Consider the following 20,297-nt stretch of genomic DNA (forward strand, 5'->3'; position numbering starts at 1 on the left):
GCAGATCTTAGGCAATTGATCACTCATCTGCAGATCTTAGGCGATTGATTGCTCATCCTGCAGATCTTAGGCAATTGATAGCCCATCCTACAGATTTTAGGCGATTGATCGCTTTTCCTACAGATCTTAGGCCAAGGACCGCTTATCCTGCAGATCTTAGGCGATTGATCGCTCATCCTGCAGATCTCAAGCGATTGATCGCTCAACCTGCAGATCTTAGGCCAATGCAGTGGCGTCTCTCCCCGTGGTGACACCCGGTGCGGGGAGAGATGCCATGCGCGCGGCACCTGACGAAAGGGGGCGTGGCCTTTGGGAGGGCGTGACAATAGGCGAGGGGCGTGACTTTGTGGCCCTGGTCTTCAAGGAAGGGGCGTGACACTGAGCGAGGGGCGTGGTCCCACGGCCCGAACCCGGCCCGTGGTAACCAAACTCTATCAATGGGGTGGTGCCGGTGGGGGATGCAGGAGGCGCGGGCATGTGCGGTGACGGCACCCTCACTGACAGGAACCGAGTGCTGCACTTAATACTAAAGTGCAGCACCCGGCTCCTGTCACTGAGGGGGAGCCTGCACCTTGGTGTCACCCCTCGGCGGGTGACACCTGGGTGCGGGCCGCACCCCCCTTGTGACGCCACTGGGCCAATGACCACTTATCCTGCAGATCTTAGGTGATTGATCGCTCATCCTGCAGATCTCAAGCGATTGATCGCTCATCCTGCAGATCTCAAGCGATTGATCGCTCAACCTGCAGATTTTAGATGATTGATCGCTCATCCTGCAGATCTTAAGCAATCGCTCATCCTACAGATCTTAGGCGATTGATCGCTCATTCTGCAGATCTAAGTCAATCGCTTATCCTGCAGATTCTAGGCGATTGATCGCTCATCCTGCAGATTTTATGCGACTGATTACTCATCCTGCATGTCTTAGGCGTTTCTGAACAAGAAGGTACTTACTGAATTTTTTTTCCTTGTGAGTGACTACATTTCTGAGGTTAATCGCAAAAATTGTGTAAAATCGCATTGTGCTTTCTTAAACGATTAATCTCATGAGCTTAATTACAGAGACAGAAAATTGCCTGTGTAACCCTAGCCTTAGGGGTTTCCCTGAATAATGGTCTGTCACCACTATACAAACTCAATTATGTGCTGATGCTAAAATCATTAAAATACAAGCTTTGTCAGTGGTGGTCTTCTAAGCTACACTTGCCAGACAGGGTCAATGTGGTCATAATGATGACACTGGATAAGATATTTAGAGCAATCCCTGTTCTGCTAACTTCTAATATGATGTTACTATTGTCTTTGATTTGTAAGACACCATCGTGCTCCGCAGCATCGGACAGTGGGATAACAGCAAACATAAAACAGGGACATACAAGGTAGACAAAACAAATGAAAACTGGCTGTGCATCGGCTGACACTGCCTCTTAGGCCCAGAGCATGCAACATCATTCATTTCCAATATGGCTGCTCACATTTCCAATATGGCTGCTCACACAGTAGTTTGCCGTTTTTGGGAACAAGAGGCCAGATAATACGGGGGACAGGTTAATACAGTCAGCAGATGACAATGTTTAGAATCATCCACTGACCAGAGTTGTCTGACTGCTAATAATGATCCAGTGGGTTTGCTGCTTGCTTGATTAAAAACTAAATAAATATAATGTTAAGTCAAGCAAGCTGAATATGTTAGCTACAATTATTTGTATGTTGCTTATAAATGTTTACTAAAATATATTTGTGTAAAAGTGTTTTTGCACGAAGCTCATTGGTGTTATATTATTATTTTAATATATATATATATATATATATATATATGCAGTATGTGTATATATATATATATATATATATAAAATTTTATTTAAACATGTAAAAGATAGAAACAGAACAATATATATATATATAATTTTATTTAAACATGCAAAAGATAGAAACAAAACAGACAGTGAAAATATAAAATCAACAACACATCATATACAGATGCATCTATAATTTTAAAAAATAAATAAATAAACCAACAATTGCAAAGACAATCGGGGATGGGGGGAGGGAGTGGGGAATGTTATTATTTTTTAATCTTCGTTATTTGAAAAACAAATTAAAAATATAGAGACAGTGGAGAGTACAAGTATCACTTATGTGTTAAGCAAAATAACAACTTAATAGGCTATTTAAAGGGTATTATATGGAATTGGAGGAATGGAAATTTTGCCGACTTTTCTTTAAGATTGTCCCTCAGAGCTTTAGGTGCTGTAAAGTTCTATATTATTTGTTTCATGATTTCCTCCTCTGCTTATGATAGTGAATAAAATGTGGTAGCAGTTTAGTTAAATGTAATACAATTTCACTTGCATAGAATATAATTAATATAACTTCTTATTTTGTTTTAATCTATTTTGTTTTCTGGCTGAATAAGCACTGTAGAGACTGGAAAACCATCTATTTAAATGTCTATTTTTATGAAACCAATACTGCAAAGAGATTATCTTTTTTTAAAGAATCAAAAAAGCCACTTATGCATCCTATAAAGGCGCTTTTAATGAAATATGGTTTAAAAAAAATAAAATTGTTTACTAAATATATTTTGGAATTATTTTTTGAAACCTCCATCTACTATTCTGCTTCCCCCAAGAGAAAGATCTAGGTCCAAACATGGTAATACATATTAAACCAGACCATGTTAAACCACAGAAATATTCTGTCTTCATTCATGGGGGCTGCCATGTGCCTGTTTTAAATTACTGTAATGCAGCTGGTTTAGGATCCTGGAACAGCAAATAGAAAATGTGAATCTTTTTTAAGCGGACTTCTTTAATTTTTTTGTTTTGTTTTTTATTTTGTAGCCGTATTGCTGGACAGAACAATTTTCAAGTTTGCCCTCAATTTGTTGGTCATGGAATTGGTACATTTTTTCACGGGCACCCAGAAATATGGCATCATGGTAAGTAATGTACTGTAAATCCAGTTTAGTGTTTTTTTTTTTGTTTTTTTTTTAAAATCAAGTAAGTTTTTGTTGAAGTTTTAACAGAAAAAAAAGAAAAGCATAGAAACAATTACAAGGTGATGGTTGCTGTTAAATACAGGAAGTAAAACTACATAGAGAAACAAACATGTAATCATAAAATAAATCTGTTGCCTTGGGCACAAACCGAGAAAAAGGAACAAAAATAGAGTAAAATACAATCTGATCATAGCACGTGGAGATATCAAAACAGATGAAATGAAGGAGAGAGGGATTTTTAAGGAATTATGGGGAAGTTTCTTCAGCGGGCTGCCAAAGACCAAGTGGAGATTGAGACCGTCTATCCCACAATTTATGGAATTTTGGGAGAGCTTTTCGGTTAAGTGTAAACATATCGCTCATGATCTATGGTCTCATTGACAAGCGCCCATCACTTAAATATATTCAGTGGGGTGCACCATGAGTCGGCGATAATACTGTTGGCAAGAGTGGAGAGGCCCAAACCATAACGGCAAATGGTAACATTAAAGAATTCCTCTACATCTCTTAAGTAGACATAATTGGGGATCTGCAGGTTGCAGGTGGTAACTCTGGTAGAGTAGATCAGATGTCTGACCAAACCAATAACCACAAATCGTGAATTCTAGCAGTCCCACAAAACATGCTAAAAGTTACAATCAAGGGAAGAACATTTAAGTCAATTATTAGGGACACTAGAGTTGATATGTGTTCGAACAGCAGGTTTACAATATGATCTGTGCAAGATAAAATAGTGCATTTATTGAAATCGGACACATGGTGATGTATAATGGAGAGATCCCAAAATATGTGTCCAGTGTCATACTCCCATTTATACCTAAGAGGGAGAAGAGCAGTCGGCTGATATCTGAAAGTCAGATCAGAATAGAGATAGGAAATAATTTCATAGGTGGAGAGGAGAAGGGGAGTGGAGAGGAGTGGAGAGGAGAAGGGGACACCAGAAGAGGGCCACCTTCAAACTGGGCGTGCACACAGCATGATGGAGCTGACGATATCTGTAGCAGGTCATTCGAGGAAGGCCAACTCCAACCGCAAGTACTCAAAGGAATGAAGACCACCATTGACAAAGAACACCATTGTCTAATAGATGACTAATTGTACGAATACCGTGGGTAGGCCAAAAAGTTTACGAGCCAAGCACGCCCAGCTCAGAAAAACTACCATTAAACCAGGGGGAGCCATCGGGATCCAGACTCCCCCACTCCCCCAAATAAGTCCTGTGCAAAATGCCAGATCAGTGATGAAGCTTGACCCCCCCTGACAAACGTTTAGAGTGCAGGACCTACAAAGGAGATTGTCAAATTGCGGCCTAGGATCAGCCATTACCTTAGTGCCGGCTTCCCCTGACCTCTCGAGCAGTCAAACGCCAGGTGTGGTGACAAGTGACGCACTGAGGATTATGCCTGGGGTCTGCTAAGACATCCATGTGCTGCTCTGTGATTTGGCTCATGCAGTTGCCGTCATGGATGCAGCCATGACAGTCTACATCACATGATTAGCCCTTTACACAATGGTAGCATTGGTTGCTGTCAGCTGACACTATCCTCTAAAGGACTGCTACCTTAGGGTATTTAGCTGGCTCCGGACAACAGGAAGCTGCCAGTACAACATTGTTACTTCCAGTGAATACTCGCTGTTGCAGCGTTCCAGGTTCCAAGCTCTTTCTTCTAGTGATGTCTTCCTAGTGTTATCCATGGTGTGTGTACTCAGTACGTCATCCGAGTACAAGCTCTTAGTGTCGTCCTCCTGTGCCAGTTCTGCATCTGGATCCACAGTGTTTGTACTCAGTACGTCATCCAAGTACCATCTCCTAAGTATCATTCTCCTGTACCAGTTCTGCGTCTGGATCCACAGTGTGTGTACTCAGTACATCTCCCAGTGTCATTGCCCTGTGCTTTCCCTGCGATTGTGTTCTTCCGTTTTCCACTTGTACTGGATACCTGACCAAAGGGCCACGACCTGCTTGGAAGGGTCACTGGTGAACACCTCCCAGTAAGTTAAACTCTGTGCCTTTGGTCAGCTCTAGCCAACATCCAGTACTTGTGGATAAGGAAGTCATATATCCAGGCCCCTTGCTTCTGGTTCCTTTCCCAACCTGGGACCCCGATTTCCAATCTCTCAGTAGAGGATCTACCTAGTCCAAATGTGACAGTTTGTACAGGCACTATGGAAGCCGCAGGATCTCAGGGTGCACGGGCGTTACAAGATATTGCCTCTCGCATGGAAATTCAGGAGACAGCACAATACCAGGTGGCTCAATATCTCCAGGAAGTCTCCGGTCAATTACTCTCCATTCAGTCAACTCTGGCCATTCTACTTCCTACTCCCTCTGAATCTGCTCCTGTAAATCCTCCAGTAGCAGTCACTCAAAAGTGTCGTTTGTAGTTGGCCTCTCCTAAGTGCTTTGATGGTAATCCCAGGCGCTGCAGGGGCTTCAACAATCAGTGTGAGATACAGTTCGAGTGTCTGCCCCAGAATTTCCCCACTTCAAGGTCAAAGGTGGCATACATCATCTCCTTACTATCTGGAACTACCTTGGATTTGGTCTCTCCATTATGACCCTCTAGTCTCTAATTATGAGAATTATATTTGTTCTTTCTAGAGAACTTTATATGAGCCAGGCCGGAATGCTTCGGCCTCCTCTGAGCGCCTTCAAGTTCGACAAGGGACACGTACAGTGGGCCAGTACTTGGTTCAATTCCAGATGATCACTTCTGAATTAAAATGGAACGATGAGGAGCTTCGGGCAGCATTTCTTCACGGATTGTCTGAAAAAAAGTAAGGATGAGTTAGCCAACCGGGATGTCCTAGAATCTCTAGCTGACGTACAGTAATCTCTTTATGTATCAAGATTGACTTGCGCCACAGAGAATGGCAGGCTAGTAAAGGGCGAGAAGATCGTTTGAAGGATCGATTTGTGCCACTTCCACATTCTTCCTCCTGCACCAACTAAAGAGGAACCTATGCAGGTCAACAGGTCTCATTTAACTCCGGCTGAGCGGACCCACTGTTTCCAGAACAAGCTTTGCCTCTACTGTGCGGCCCCTGATCATATTCTTAAAGTTTGTCCTCTTCTCTTGGGAAACAAGAGACCCTAACTGGTTCCGGGAGCGTCCAGTTGGGGGTGTTAACTAAGCCTTGCCATTTGTTGGATAGTCTTCTACCGGTGTCTATTCGTTTCAAAACTCGAACCAAAAATATTAAAGCCTTGGTGGACTCTGGAGCCGCTGGAAATTTTATTTGAGTTTCTGACACATGAACTGGGAATTCAGGTTCTTACGCTCCCAAGCAAGCTGGCTCTTTCTGGAGTAGATGGCACTATTTTCCTTGGAGACGTAATTTCTTCTGATACTTTACCTGTTTCACTTCGGGTAGGATGCCTACATCAAGAGGAGTTAGAATTCTTGGTCCTACCTAAAACTTCACATGCTCTAGTCTTAGGTCTGCCTTGGCTTAAAACTCACAACCCCACACTGAACTGGTAAACCATGCATGTACTGGCTTGGGGATCCAATTGTTTTCACCAGTATCTTTTTCGTGGTGTTCCAGTACGAACCCAACAAGTCTCTACTGGATTTTCTCCAACGCTTCCTATGTCTGATCAATTCATTTGTAAACCAGACTTTAGTTTGCCAAAACCATATCAAGATTTTTCTGATGTTTTTTGTGAACAAGCTGTGGACAAATTGCCTCCCCATCACCCTTGGGACTGCGGCATTGATATAATCCCTGGTATGATGCCACCTCATGGCCGTATCTACCCTCTTTCAGTTCTGGAAACAGCTGCTATGTCCGACTATATAAAGTAGAAACTTGCCAAGGGTTTTATAAGACCATCTTCCTCCTGCTGGGGCCGGATTCGTCTTTGTCAAGAAGAAAGACGAGGGTCTCAGGACCTGCATAGACTACCGCAGGCTGAATCAAATCACCATAAAAGATATATATCCTTTGACCCACCAAATAACAGCCTGGCGCTAATAAACTACAATTGAATAATAGACCACAGCTGCAGACACCTATGGTTCTGTGTAAACCCAATAAAAGATCACCTGCTGATGATCCCAAACACAGATAATACACTGATGGTGTTGCGCTAATTGGATTTGTAATTACAAATAAATACTTAACGTGGCAGAAATGAATTCAAGACACCAAATAAATCTACCATAAATTTAATAAATACACAATAAGCATATCAGTAGTGGTATACAAATGACATATAACAATCACCTTAATATTGTAAAAGTCTGTACAGACTATCATATATTACCATGGAACCTCTTGATTCCTAATAGAAACCTGCATAACTGACAGGTTTACTAAAGAAAACATAAAAATATAAAAAAATTGTATATTGCATGTAAACTGTGACTAATCTTAATCTGACAGTTCTCACCTGATCAAAGTCCACATATGAGAGTCCTAATAACCCCTTTGATTTTACCTCCGGGTTTTGACAAGGGGTAGCGCTGGAATGTTTTCCAAACGTGTAAACAATACAATGTTATTTAGGAAACACGGACTCCATGCTAATTCGAAGCGCACATATAATCTGCATATCCTGAAGAGGTGTAGCGGTTATTGGCATCTCCTACTGCCTGGCCAATGGACAAGGTTATCCTCTGACGGGGAAATCCTGAGGCTGTAATATGGTCAACACATGACTGCCTGGTTATCTCTCACCGTATTGAATCTAGCCAGCGGGCACCGTCACTGCAATGTGTAGCGCTTATTGCTCTCTGTGGAAATAAACAGGTATCCAAAGTTAGCAAAATGACTGTGTCACTTGATGAAAATCCTCTGACTAGTTTCGCTTCCACTACATGAAGCTTTATCAAAGAGCATGGGAACGCCTCCGTTTGGGCAGGCACTCCCCCGGCCCGCCCACCAAAGGGGGTGTGCTGTCACTCAACATCGACCGCACGCCTCCTTTGGTACGAGACCCGGAGCGACGGTTTACCCGTCGCTATCCGGGTCTCGCGCATGCGCACGATGGAGCCGGCTCCGTCGTGTGCATGCGCACTGGGCCACCATCGACCTGCTTGCTAGCGAATAGCGCTCGCAAGCGGGTCTGAATCTGGCCCATAATACGATCTGGGAGGTAGTTGATCGATTTTCAAAGATGGCCCATTTTATTCTCTTGATTGGCCAAATTCTGGAGGGCTTTATGTGCCTCTTGTGGAATTAAACTGAAGTTTTCTTCCACCTATCACCCGCAGACAAATGGCCAAAAAGAAAGGGTGAATCGGGAACTGGAGATGTTTATTAGGCTCTTCGTGTCCTCATCTCAAGATGACTGGTTGATTTATTACCTTGGGCAGTGTTCGCCCACAATTACAGGTACCATTCCTCTTCAAATTCTACTCCGTTTTTTGCAGTATATTGCAGACATCCACGTGTTCCAGATTTTTAAGATTTACCTCCCATGGATGTACCTGCCATCACAAATCTTGTAGAATAATTTTCTGGTATTTGGAAAGATATTCACTCCTCTTTAAAAATAAAAACTTCTAGTAATTATAAGAAGTTCACGGATCGTAAACGTCTTGCCGTTCTTCTTCTGAGAATTGGAGATAGGGTGTGGTTGTTAACCAAGAACATTCAGTTGAAGGTTCCAAGCATGAAATTTACTCCACGCTTCATTGGACCATATCGTGTTCTTAAAATCATTAATCCGGTGGTGTATAAATTGGAGCTACCTCCCCAGTTGAAAATTACTAACACGTTTCATGTTTCTCTTCTGCGACCATTAATTCTTAACCATTTCCAGCATTCTCCACCTAAGACATCTGAAGTCCATACTCAATTGGGAGTCGAATTTGATATAGAGTAGATCCTTGACTCTCGACACCGGTTGATTAATCTTCAGCATCTCCTTGATTTTACAGGGTACGGACCTGAAGAACGGGCATGGATCAAGGCGTCTGATGTCCCTGCTCCACAACTTGATCGAGCTTTTCACAAAAAAATTCCTGTTAAGCCTTCTAGGTGTCCGGAGTCCACCCTAAAAAGGTGGAGTACTTTCAGGTTGTGGCCTAGGATCGGCCGTTACTCACCTAAATGCTGGCTTCCCCTGACCTCTGGAGCGGTCAGACGCCAGGTGCGGCGTCGAGTGACGCGCTGAGGATTATGCCTGGGGTCTACTAAGACATCCATGTGCTGCTCCCTGATTTTTTTCATGCGGTTGCCATCATGGACGCAGCCATGACAGTCTACACCACTTGATTAGCCCTTTACTCAATAGTATCACTGGTTGCTGTCAGCTGACACTATCCTCCAATAAACTTCTACCTTAGGGTATTTAGCTGGCTCCAGACAACAGGAAGTTGCCTGTACAACGTTGTTACTTCAGGGAATACTTGCTGTTGCAGTGTTCCAGGTTCCAGGCTCCTTTCTTCTAGTGATATCTTCCTAATGTTATCCACGGTGTGTGTACTCAGTACGTTATCCGAGTACTATATCCCAGTATCGTTCTCCTGTGCTTTCCCTGCAATTGTGTTCTTCCGTTTCCCACTTGTGCCGGATACCTGACCAAAGGGCCGCGACCCGCTTGCTGGGTACAGCTTAAACCCAAATCCCAATTGGAGGGGTCACTGGTGAACACCTCCCAGTAAGTCAGACTCCGCGCCTTTGATCAGGTCTAGCCAACATCCGGTACTTGTGGATGAGGAAGGCATATATCGAGGCCCCTCGCCTCTGGTTCTTTTCCCAACCTGGGACCCCGACTTCCAATCTCTCAGTAAAGAATCTCCCTATTCCAAATGTGACAGAGATGAAGGGGACCCTGTCTGCTTTCAAATTTTAAATCTTTATTGATATTTTCTAAAAAGAGTGTCAAATTAATGTGAAATATTTACAAATTAATAGGACAGACTGAAATGTGTGTATAAAAGCAGTTTCTTATACCGCTGGTCTGTTCACAGTATATAAACAGGTATTTATTATGAATTCACATTTGTATAGTTAGTTACATTTTGCTATGGATCTTAATATATTAATCCAATAGTTGTGATTTTCAGCAGTCAAGTTTTGATAATTAGGCTGCCTAATCAGATATTTCTCAGGCTTAGGCTTATAATAGCACGATCATTTCCCGAATCAGTGATGGAAAATATAATAGTTACCTTTTCAGAAAAAAATACCCTAATTTCTGCCACATATTTATTTATGGCAGGTGTATTTATCTCTATCAGGCAAATAAATTCTATTGAGCCTAACAATTTTGCTGAATTCACTTATAGTAGTAATGGTGGGGATTACTAAATTGCAGCTTAATAATATAGCTATGTTGCAATATTTAGATATTACTTTGTAGAATTGTTATTATAATACAGGGCACTGTAACATCTAGCAGTACAGGGTGCTCGTGGTTTATCGGCAGTTTATACATATGATTAAATATGGATTCACTATTTCATGTATATAGTTTTCACAGTTTAATTTACAATATTAATTCGTTTTTTATAATTTTATCTCCGATGCTACTGCTATTGCCAGTGAAGTCAGTTATACGTGTTTCACTTCAGGTCCATACAATTATTATTAATCCAAGTGACCAGCAGTATATGTATAAATTCCGACGTGCGTTTCGCCTGGGGTCCAAAAACCTCATTCAGAGCCGCTTGCCGCTGGCGGGCGCTCGGTCTGAGGATCTCATTCAGAGTCGGTTGAGGCCGCACGGTCGTATGCCACCGATGTTCGCTAAACTGCGCATGCGTAAAATTCGCAATGCGCGTGCGCTAACTAGCTATTACGATCAGAAATTGCTCTCTCCTTCAACTTGGCCAGGTCGTTAGTTTGAGTGACAGGATGAGGCGTTTGTGGGTGGTAACAGGGGAAGGTGCTTGTGAACGGGGGAGTGGAGATCCGAATGCAGGCGTGCCTGACTATGCAAACAGCGTTTTATGGGAGTGCATAATTAACTAAATAGTGTGATGGCACATGTGACATGGGAGGTTTTTACACTGACTTGATCGTAGTGCTTAAGAGAGGGTATGGTCAACCTTAAGGTCTACGACCAGCTCCGATGGACTCGATTAATCCTTATATGCCCGGAGATGATGTGTAATGGGAACGAGAAGGGGGCGTATTTTTAGTCTTACGGCCGCATCCTCCCCTCGCTCGTCCAGCTAACGATACCATCTTAACGACGCAACTTGCGAGCGCTTCATTTGAATATCCGTCCCCTTTTACCTTACGACCGTGCGGCCGCAACGACCGACTCTGAATGAGGTCCAGAATGTGGGCGTATTTTTTTTTATTCTCCGGCCGCTCGCTAAGCTATGGGAGACCACCCAAAGCTTTTGCGAGCGGCCAGGAGACCGTCACGATAATCGCGACCATCAGGCTTGCGACGAGACCCTGGGATAGGGTCTAGCTGCCGCAAGTCCCTCCCAACAAACGCCAGGTGTTCCTAAGGGAACGCCTGCGTTTGTCCGATCACCCCCCTTCCCGCCCACAATACGGGGCGAGCTGTCAATCAACATCAACACGTCTTTTAGCGAGCCCTGTAGCGACTGTACTTCAGTCACTCAGCGGGGCTCGTGCATGCGCACGCCAGACGCAGCGCATGTGCAGGGCATTAACATCGAGCCGCTTGCGAGCGGCTCTGCATCGGGCCCCAAGTGTATAGGATTGTAGGGTCATAGCTCAGGACATTAGATATTTACACCAGCACATAACTATTTTCAGAAGTTCCATGATGTATAAGGGAGATGGGGCCTAATTCAGGGGTGCATGTTATTGCAGCCGTGACTGCGTCTTTTACCGCAGCGCGACTGTGTCTTTATGCTAATGCCCCAGCTGATGGTATTCATACAGAGACTCCCATCGGCTGCGGCTCTAATGCACTGCTGTTTGTATTAAGACGCTTCATCTGACGCATTGGTCCCACCATCGGTCACGTCATTGAACATTGCACCACCTCTGTGGAGGCGCGGATTATCCATCTGATCATGGTGGCCCGTATCAGTGCAACTGCGTCTTAAGACACGCCCTGATACCACCCACAAAAGCCCACCGAAATTACCTCCCTTTGTGTCCAATTTCGTTCTGCGACAGTAACCATCGCGAGGCAGGCTCTGTGCGACTCGGATGCATGCGCAGAATGAAAACATTGGTCAATTGCGTGCGGTATTGACACTGCGTGCCTCTCTGCAACCGGCCCTGATACCTAAAGATAATGACCAGTAGAGTTCTATAACCAGTAACACTTACCCTGGTCTCCTTGAGTTTATTTGAAAAAGTCCACATATGAAAAAACTTTTAGGACCTAAAGCTGAATTGAACGTACTCTTCTTTGCAGAGCGCAACTTGCGGGTTTTCACTCTCCACATGCTGCGAAACCTTGCGTGTGCAAGTAGTGACAATGCACAGATGGATGCATTTCTGTTGCATCTATGCTTAAGGTTGAAGATGAGTAACTGGGCTGTTATGGGCGGACACACAGCAAGATGTGTGCAGTTCTGCATATATGCAGGTATACACATTGTTGTCCGAGCGGGAAGACATACACACAATTTCCGTCCAATACACAACTGAAGTTGCGTTAAAGGCTACCAGTATACAATTAGAGGGACATTTAATAAAAAAAAAATGTCCAAGGTTTTGCAAGTAGACAAATGTGCAAGTTGTTCCCTTCAGCCCCCTCACTTATGCTTTACTGGGTATTTCACCACTTGTGGTACCTTGTGTACATGTCTCGTAGAAGAGATGGAAACTGCATTTCAGAGACGGGCACACAGTTAAACTAAAAGCTCTGCAACAAGGCTGTATCAATAAAAAGGCAAGCACACCAATGGGGTGAGATATTTATAGCTTTCTGAAAGATTGATTTGTTATTTCCTCTACCTGACGGAACACCCAGCACTTTAAAATCCTGGCCTGAAATATAACATTTTCTGGGCATAAAACTGTATTGTACTACAAGATAAGAGGCATGGGCGTATCTATAATGGGTGATGGAAGAAAGTGGAACAGCGCTGTATAGTAACAGTCATTAACATGAATCACATAAAGTGCAAATTTTAATCTCAGAAATTCATATGCGTGTTGGTTTCAGTTTTTTATCTAGAACCAAGAGGCTGCTGCTTGTATGGACTCATATATAAATAAAGGCCCCAATTAATCATAACATCTGGGACTGAGTACATATATTATGTGGATTGAGTGATTTTTTTTACTTTTATCAGTATTGTGCTATTTCATTTTATATTCTTTTTATATATTTATACATAACATGTATTCTAGTACTGTGATCTTATGCATGTGAATTTGCACTTTATATGTGATTCGTGTTTCTGACTGTTATTATAGAGTGCTCTTCTTTTCCTTTTTCTTGCATGACATTTATGTGAGGACTGACTACCCTCTTTTATATACAACGGCTCACCACAACTTCGGATTTAACATCCTGTGGTAGCGCCACCGTGGTAATTGTTAATTACCCCTCCCTTCACATTAGTATTTATAATGGGTGCAAGGCACCACCCACCCTGCACCCATTCACCATACTTACTTCTTCATCGGCGACGCAGATATCATTATAAACATCGCGCAGGTACCATATTTATGGGGATATGTGGAATCAGCGGGAAAATGGCTCCCACACCATTTTCTCAGAGAGCGGTGTTTGACCGGTAGACTGCGACACAGTGCCACAGTTTACCTGAGGACATGCGCTGGCAAGAGAGGGGCGGGCCACACAGAGACTGCACACTGCCACCCCCCGCTCTTAGTTCGTCCCCGATTGGAAAAGTCTCTTTGCAGTCACGCCATACGTACCTGACAGCACTGCTGGGTGTGGGAGCTGCCCAATGTAATGGACTTTGCCATATCTCTCCCACATAACACATGGAAGCCATTACTAAATGGAATCGATATGAAATCCTGGCAATCGGGATGCCAGCTGCCAATATACCATCAGCAGCATCCCGATGCTCAGGATGCCAACAAGGGTCCGGTAAGTATGTTCACTGCCCCCCCTTCTCCCTCTAACCCTAACCCTCCTTTTCTGTAGCCGAACACTATCCCTAACCCTCCCCATTAATGCCTAAACCTAACCCCCCCCCCCCCTTAGTGCCTAACACCCCTCCCCCCAGTGGTGCCTAACCCCAACCCACCCCCAGGGGTACCTAACCCTAGCCTCCCCCTCCCCTATCCTAACCCTAACCACCCCGTTACCTCCCCCCCACCTGCGGCTAAGTTCTAACAAGCCCCGCTATACTTTCCATCGGCATCCCGGCTGTCAGTATTCCGGCGTCGGGATGTCCACTACTGTAGGTATTCCGACGCCGGTCTTCTGGCCATGTAGTGGCATTCCGGCACCGGGATTTTGTCAGCTGGGATGCTGGGTGTAGGTATATTAACTACATCCCTTACTATATATCACATTTTAATTTCCATGTATGAACAATGGTGGGAATATTCAATGTTGAGCTCACATTACACTGGTAAAATGTAATTACCTCCCCTCTTCACTCTGAGAAGCTCCTCTCACATTTTTAGGGCCATGTTCAGATGGGATCTTATACAGGTGAAAAAAGCTGATTCTTCTGGCATTTGCGTTACTATGACATGACTGGCCACGGTCCTGTGCATGAATATACCACTTCCCACAGTGCCTTTCTGTGCAGCAAGTCTGCAAAGCTGTCATTCAAACACTGCCTGCTTAGTTAGAGAACTACATCAGTCCCTACATAACAACCTCCTGCAATGGGGGACATGTTTTCTTTAGCATAAACACTTTGGTTATTGCATGTAATTAATCAGGTTAATACTGTATTACACAATATTTGATATTTTATGTTACATTATGGCTTTTCCAAGGACAATTTGGAACATGTTGTTAATAAATCTTTTATGTCCAGGTTTTCTTAACTCTTAATTGAGTTGCTTCAAATTTCCCATTTGACCAGTTTTAGCCCAACCATCTCCAGGTCCCCCAATTTCATTATACGTGCTGGCCTGGAATTTCCTGCAATGGTTCCACAGTCCGTACTTACCAGCTTCAAGGTCACAGCAGTGTGAAGATGAGATTTGGCATTACACTGTGAAATGCTAGATGCAAAATCACTTTATAGTAGAATCAGGCAGTGACGTAACCACAGCACCAGCACTGCAGGGGTTATGGAGGCCAGGGCAGGCCTGATGCCAGCTCCTCCTTCCCAAGGACCCTTGCTTTATTCTCAGAGCACAGTGGGGTCTTTTATGAGTATATCTCAGTCTGGTGCACATGCAATGATACATCTGTTGGGGCTGCACTTTCTCCCAGCCCAATACATGCTACAGAACAAGACTGGAGTGGCATTCTATGGACCGTGGACATCAACCCTTGGCCTGTACAATTGGAATCTTTCAAGACTTTGAGTATTAATAGATGAGCATTGAGAGTCTAAGATACCTCTTCCTCGTATAGATAAACTGCAGGGAGTTAATTGGTTTTGTCCATATCAACAAGTGGAAGAAGGATAATAAAAAAAAAGCAGATGCGGATTGTTCTTGTGTTAGTTACTCAGGCCAAGGTGAGGAGTTTCCGCACAACCTCTCCTCCATCCATAATGCACTTGCACCTCATACTGACAGAAGACACAATGTTTGGAATGTATGGAATCCCTGCTTGGAACCAGAGACAAAATGTTCTGTGCTAAACAGCGACAGGCAAAGCTTTACATGTAATTCAACCTAGCTTCTTTTTTTTTTTAAAGATGCCTTTTCTCTTTAAGTGCCCCTACGAAAGTGAATCCTTCTCCATTTACCATCTCCATTCATAACAATGGCAACATTGTATCAATGACAACATCATACGTCTGTTAGATATTTATGTTGGCAGCATGAATTGAGAAATTGCTGATGTTGAACAGTACACAGATGTACAGTACAATGGGGAAACGCGAATTATCGGGCGGGGAATGCGTAGCTGAGTGTAAGGACAGTCCAGATGGAGAAGACGGTGGCTGAAGTTTGCCACAATAGATGGTACAAACCTCCTATTTTAATTATGGAGAGCAATTTAAAGTATCTATATAGCATAAATAGTGGCAGTGATGTTTGCTATATTGCCAAAGGCGAGTGCAGCACATCTTGTTTTGTAATGGTTGGCAGATATAACCTTGTATACCCTATACCTTTGTTGCACTACTGGCTTGGTTTAATAATTGTCATAAGCATGCTACATCCTAATACAGTGGTTCCCAAACTGTGCACCGTGGCACCCTGGGGTGGCTCAGGACACTTGCAGGGATGCCTCAGATTGGTGGTCCAGCACCAAATCAAATTATTTATGGTCAATGTAATATAAATATGTGCACAAACAGAAGCGCAAACCTGTCCACCACCAAATAACTGAGCCTAAGGATGACAGGTCAGCACAGTTTACTTCATTTACTACATTTTTTTTTATTTTCTCAATAACAAACTTAAACTTAGGGGTGCCGTGAAAACAATGCTGATACTCTAGGGCACTGTGATTAAAAAAAGTTTGGGAACCACTGTCCTAATATATGGACATATACATGGATATGTGTGTGTATATAAGTAGAAAAAAATACACCTTGTAAGCGTATTAGTTAAATAGCTGATAGTGAATATAAACATACACATATAGAGGCTTATTGATGTAAAACTGAGGGTGTTCATGAACGTCATGGACTTGTCATCTTCGTTACATCCAGCTATGTGATGTGAGGGCCTGGTTAGTCCCCCATCTTTGCGTCCTTGAAAAAAAAAAACTTATGTCCTTCTAAACACTTCCCCTCCTCTCCAATTATCAGCTGAATGGTATTATTGTTGGTGAGTTCCAGGAACTTCTAGTTATTATCTCTCTCATGTATCGGTGGACATTGTAATGGGGTTCTGGGTCCAATGGGAAGACGCTTCTGCTTCTATTATAGCAGCCACAGGAGGAAGGTGTGCTGCTTAGTGGGACCAGGCACTGGGGGCTCACAGAGGAGCGGTGGATAGAGATTTTCGCAAAGCGGATATATACGCAAATCGAGCGATTGTTTGCCATTGCGCATGCGCAAAAGCCGCACTGCGTACGTGCAGCGATTGTATTGCTATTACACTCATACAGAGAAACCACTCGCAAAGGAAGTGACAGGTAGTCAGCATTTGAGGGTGGTAAAGGGGGTGGCGATTAGTAAAAACGCAGACGTGTCTGACCGTTTAAACGCCATTTCATGGGTGTGAATAAATTAGCCATTGCGATCATTTTCACAGCATGAGAGCTCCCTGCGTGTCAGGAGAGCAGCAGCGTTAGCGGCTGGTCAGAAATGACTTATATGCTGTGTGACTGCCCGAACTGCTTCGATGTTACCGATGTTTACACTGTTGCACATCGTCAGACGGATATGAGAAGGCAGCAGGGGGCGTCCCTATGCTCGGCTGTGCTTTGGAAGGCATAAGCATATTTTAGCAACTGTGATTCCTGAGAGATTGCAGCTGCATATGCATTAGTGGAAATCTGGGATCGGGCCCTTAGAGTTACACATTAGTGATGAAAACATCAGAAGTGTCTATGTGTCATAATAGGTCTTTATTGTTCCATTGTTTGGGAATCCACCTGGATGTGTCCATATACATTCACAACTACTTACCTAGCTACTACACTTAGAGAGGGCCATTCTTCTATTCTTAATTAAACCCATTAGCTACCAGAAGTACAACTGGCTTTCATGAGTATTGACATCACCTGGCTGTTTTATATGCACTGGCTGTACCAGTCAAGCAAGGGATATATAATATACGGGATGCAGTCATAAGGTCAACATTCACAATGATGACAGTAATAACGTAGACACCACAATGTCAACAGTTATGATTTTGACATTGTTCAAATGTCGACGGGCAACATGTCGACATCCTCATAATGACGACATGTTCACAATGTCAACATTTGAAATGTTGACATGTGAAATCCTGACATTCTCAGAATGTTGAAATTAGAGTTAGTGGTGTGAGGGTTAGGGCAAGGCACCAGGGGGAGGTTAGGTTTAGTTACAGGGGGTGGAGGGAAGTTAGGGTTAGGCACTAGGGTGAGGGGTAGGGATTGGGGGAGAATGCTCACCGGAACGCTACTTGTCACATGTATCTGCCGGAACTGCTCCTCGCGTGACTGCTGGGACCCGGAAGCCATCGCTGAAGAAGCTGCTGCCATCGGGACTAGGTAAGTCACCACTCGACCACCAGGGATGGTTTGTCGACATTCTTTTATGTCGACTCTTCGGCGGTGTCCATGTGATGAAAGTCAACATGGCGAATGTTGACATTTTGGCCATGTCAACATTTTCATGTCGCCATTATGAATGTTCGACCTAGTAAACCACACACTAATCCACATCCCATAGTCTGATGCAGGAATTACAGAATGTGCTATACATTAATGCTGTGATAAATAGGTGACTCTTTAAATGTACTGGTCCCTCGTGTTATTGCACACTATTCAGAACATTCTCATCAGAATCAGCACTTTTCATTACCACTCAAATATCCATTGCAGCCAACTTCCTATTCACATCTCCGTTAATTATAAAACTCCTCTAGCATTCTCCTGCCAGCACTTACTGATCTAATCTGCTACCATACACTCGTGTTATCTGTATAGCTATCACTTTGCTCTGCCGCCTATAATGCTTCTACATGACTCGGAGCTTTTAATTATGGCTTCTTTTGCCTGTAAGCCTTCTGTATTATGCAGTCTGTTCTTCGCCCTGCCTTGGTGGCTGGTGTTCATGGAGGCGTCACAAAAGAAGTGTCATTAAAGCTTCTATACTTACCGCCTCTCTCCTGCATAGTTACTTTACATAAGGGTGAAATGTTAGCTCTTGAGGGTACTGCTCCTTATTGCATAGTTTAGTTTTGTATATGATCAACCCATTTTCTTCACTTTATGTCAGTAGTTGGTGATATTGAAAAAAAAAAAAAAAAAGTATAGACCCACAATTGCCTTACAAAGTTAACGGATATAATTACAGCCATTAAATTAAATTGAATATGTCTTCTTCCTGTAGATTAAAAAAAAACAAAACAGCATGGTGTATAATGTATGTGATGACTACATAGATAATCACACTCCAAATTGCCATTCTCTGAGGGCGGATAAAGAGCTTCACAACTTGGGATCATGGGACCCATAAAAAGTCATGCTGAAAAAAAAGGGGGGGTTGGAGGGGATTTACTGAACTTCAATTTGGGCACGTGCCAATGCAAATTTTTGATAATATTTTAAACACCAATTAAAAAATTTTATGTTGTAACCACCATTTTGTATTTTTGTTGTTTACTTTTAACTTACTATGTATAATATGTGGAATCCTACAAACTTAATCACAGGTATTTATTTTATTCAGGATTAAACCTGGGCCACGGACCCACCAGTACACTTATTAAGCAATGCATTGTTGGGGTGGTCCTGAGTACAGACCATAAGAATTATTATTCATTTTCCAGAAAAATCTTAAAGAGGTATCGCCACAAACAGGCCTGAAAGGCAGCTAACATTCAGAATTTTCGGCGATCAAATCTAGTTTTTACTATGGCGTTGTATATATTCCGGAAGATGCATGTTGGACACTATGTACCAATAAACTTTTCATTTATACAGCGATGGTTTGTCATTGCATCACAAATGACAACCTATAATTGTAGATGAGGTCATGTAAATGAGATAGTGATGACATGTATGGGGAATTGATCACTGGGAAGAGCGTGATATGCATCTCAATTACAGCCCTTGTGAGTTCTTTTGGTTCCTCTCCTAACTTTCTAAATTTAATAATGTTGTATATTATAAACTGTAGTCTTATGATGAATGATAGGTGGCCGGGGGGGCATTATGTGTCCCTGAGTGTGAATCCCTCAACTACCATTGTCCTTGTCCCTTCTTTCGGTACACAGGAATCTCAGGCAAGGCTCATTGTTTAACATCCAGGCTGCAATCAAGGCAAGCATGCCCTGTCAGACCCAAAATTTTAAAAAGCAATTTTATGTTTTATAAAGATAGCGAAAAGTGTAAAACGTAAAAAAAATCTGAAACAAAAAAATAAAACATGGTAAGCAAGGACCCAACTAGAAATGTAGGAGCCCATGGCAACATTTATTGAGGGCCCTGAATGTTTCTAGTGTGCCCTTACATGGACGGGTTGTAAGAAGGTAAAAACTTCCTTTGACAATTTAGCCTGCTGGCTGTCCGTCCACTCTGGTCTTTTGCGTAACATCCTGCTCGGAGAGGAAGGCGCGATCACAATTCCTGTCGGTTTTGAATGGAATTTTAACTTTTGAGGCATAGACTGTTGGCCCG

At 43.1% G+C, this 20,297-nt stretch overlaps 1 protein-coding gene across 4 annotated transcripts in view; it reads left to right on the plus strand.

Annotated features, from left to right (window-relative positions):
• Window positions 1-20,297, plus strand: part of METAP1D (methionyl aminopeptidase type 1D, mitochondrial) — a 227,306-nt gene that overhangs the window by 190,867 nt on the left and 16,142 nt on the right. For all 4 annotated transcript variants that reach the window (XM_088470801.1, XM_088470873.1, XM_088470936.1 and 1 more), the window contains one exon: window positions 2,844-2,941. In XM_088470801.1, coding sequence (XP_088326927.1) covers window positions 2,844-2,941 — 98 coding nt within the window. The remainder of the gene's footprint in view (window positions 1-2,843; window positions 2,942-20,297) is intronic.

Source organism: Taudactylus pleione, unplaced genomic scaffold, assembly GCF_031769625.1.
Source record: "Taudactylus pleione unplaced genomic scaffold, aTauple2 ptg000004l, whole genome shotgun sequence".
NCBI lineage: Eukaryota > Metazoa > Chordata > Amphibia > Anura > Myobatrachidae > Taudactylus > Taudactylus pleione.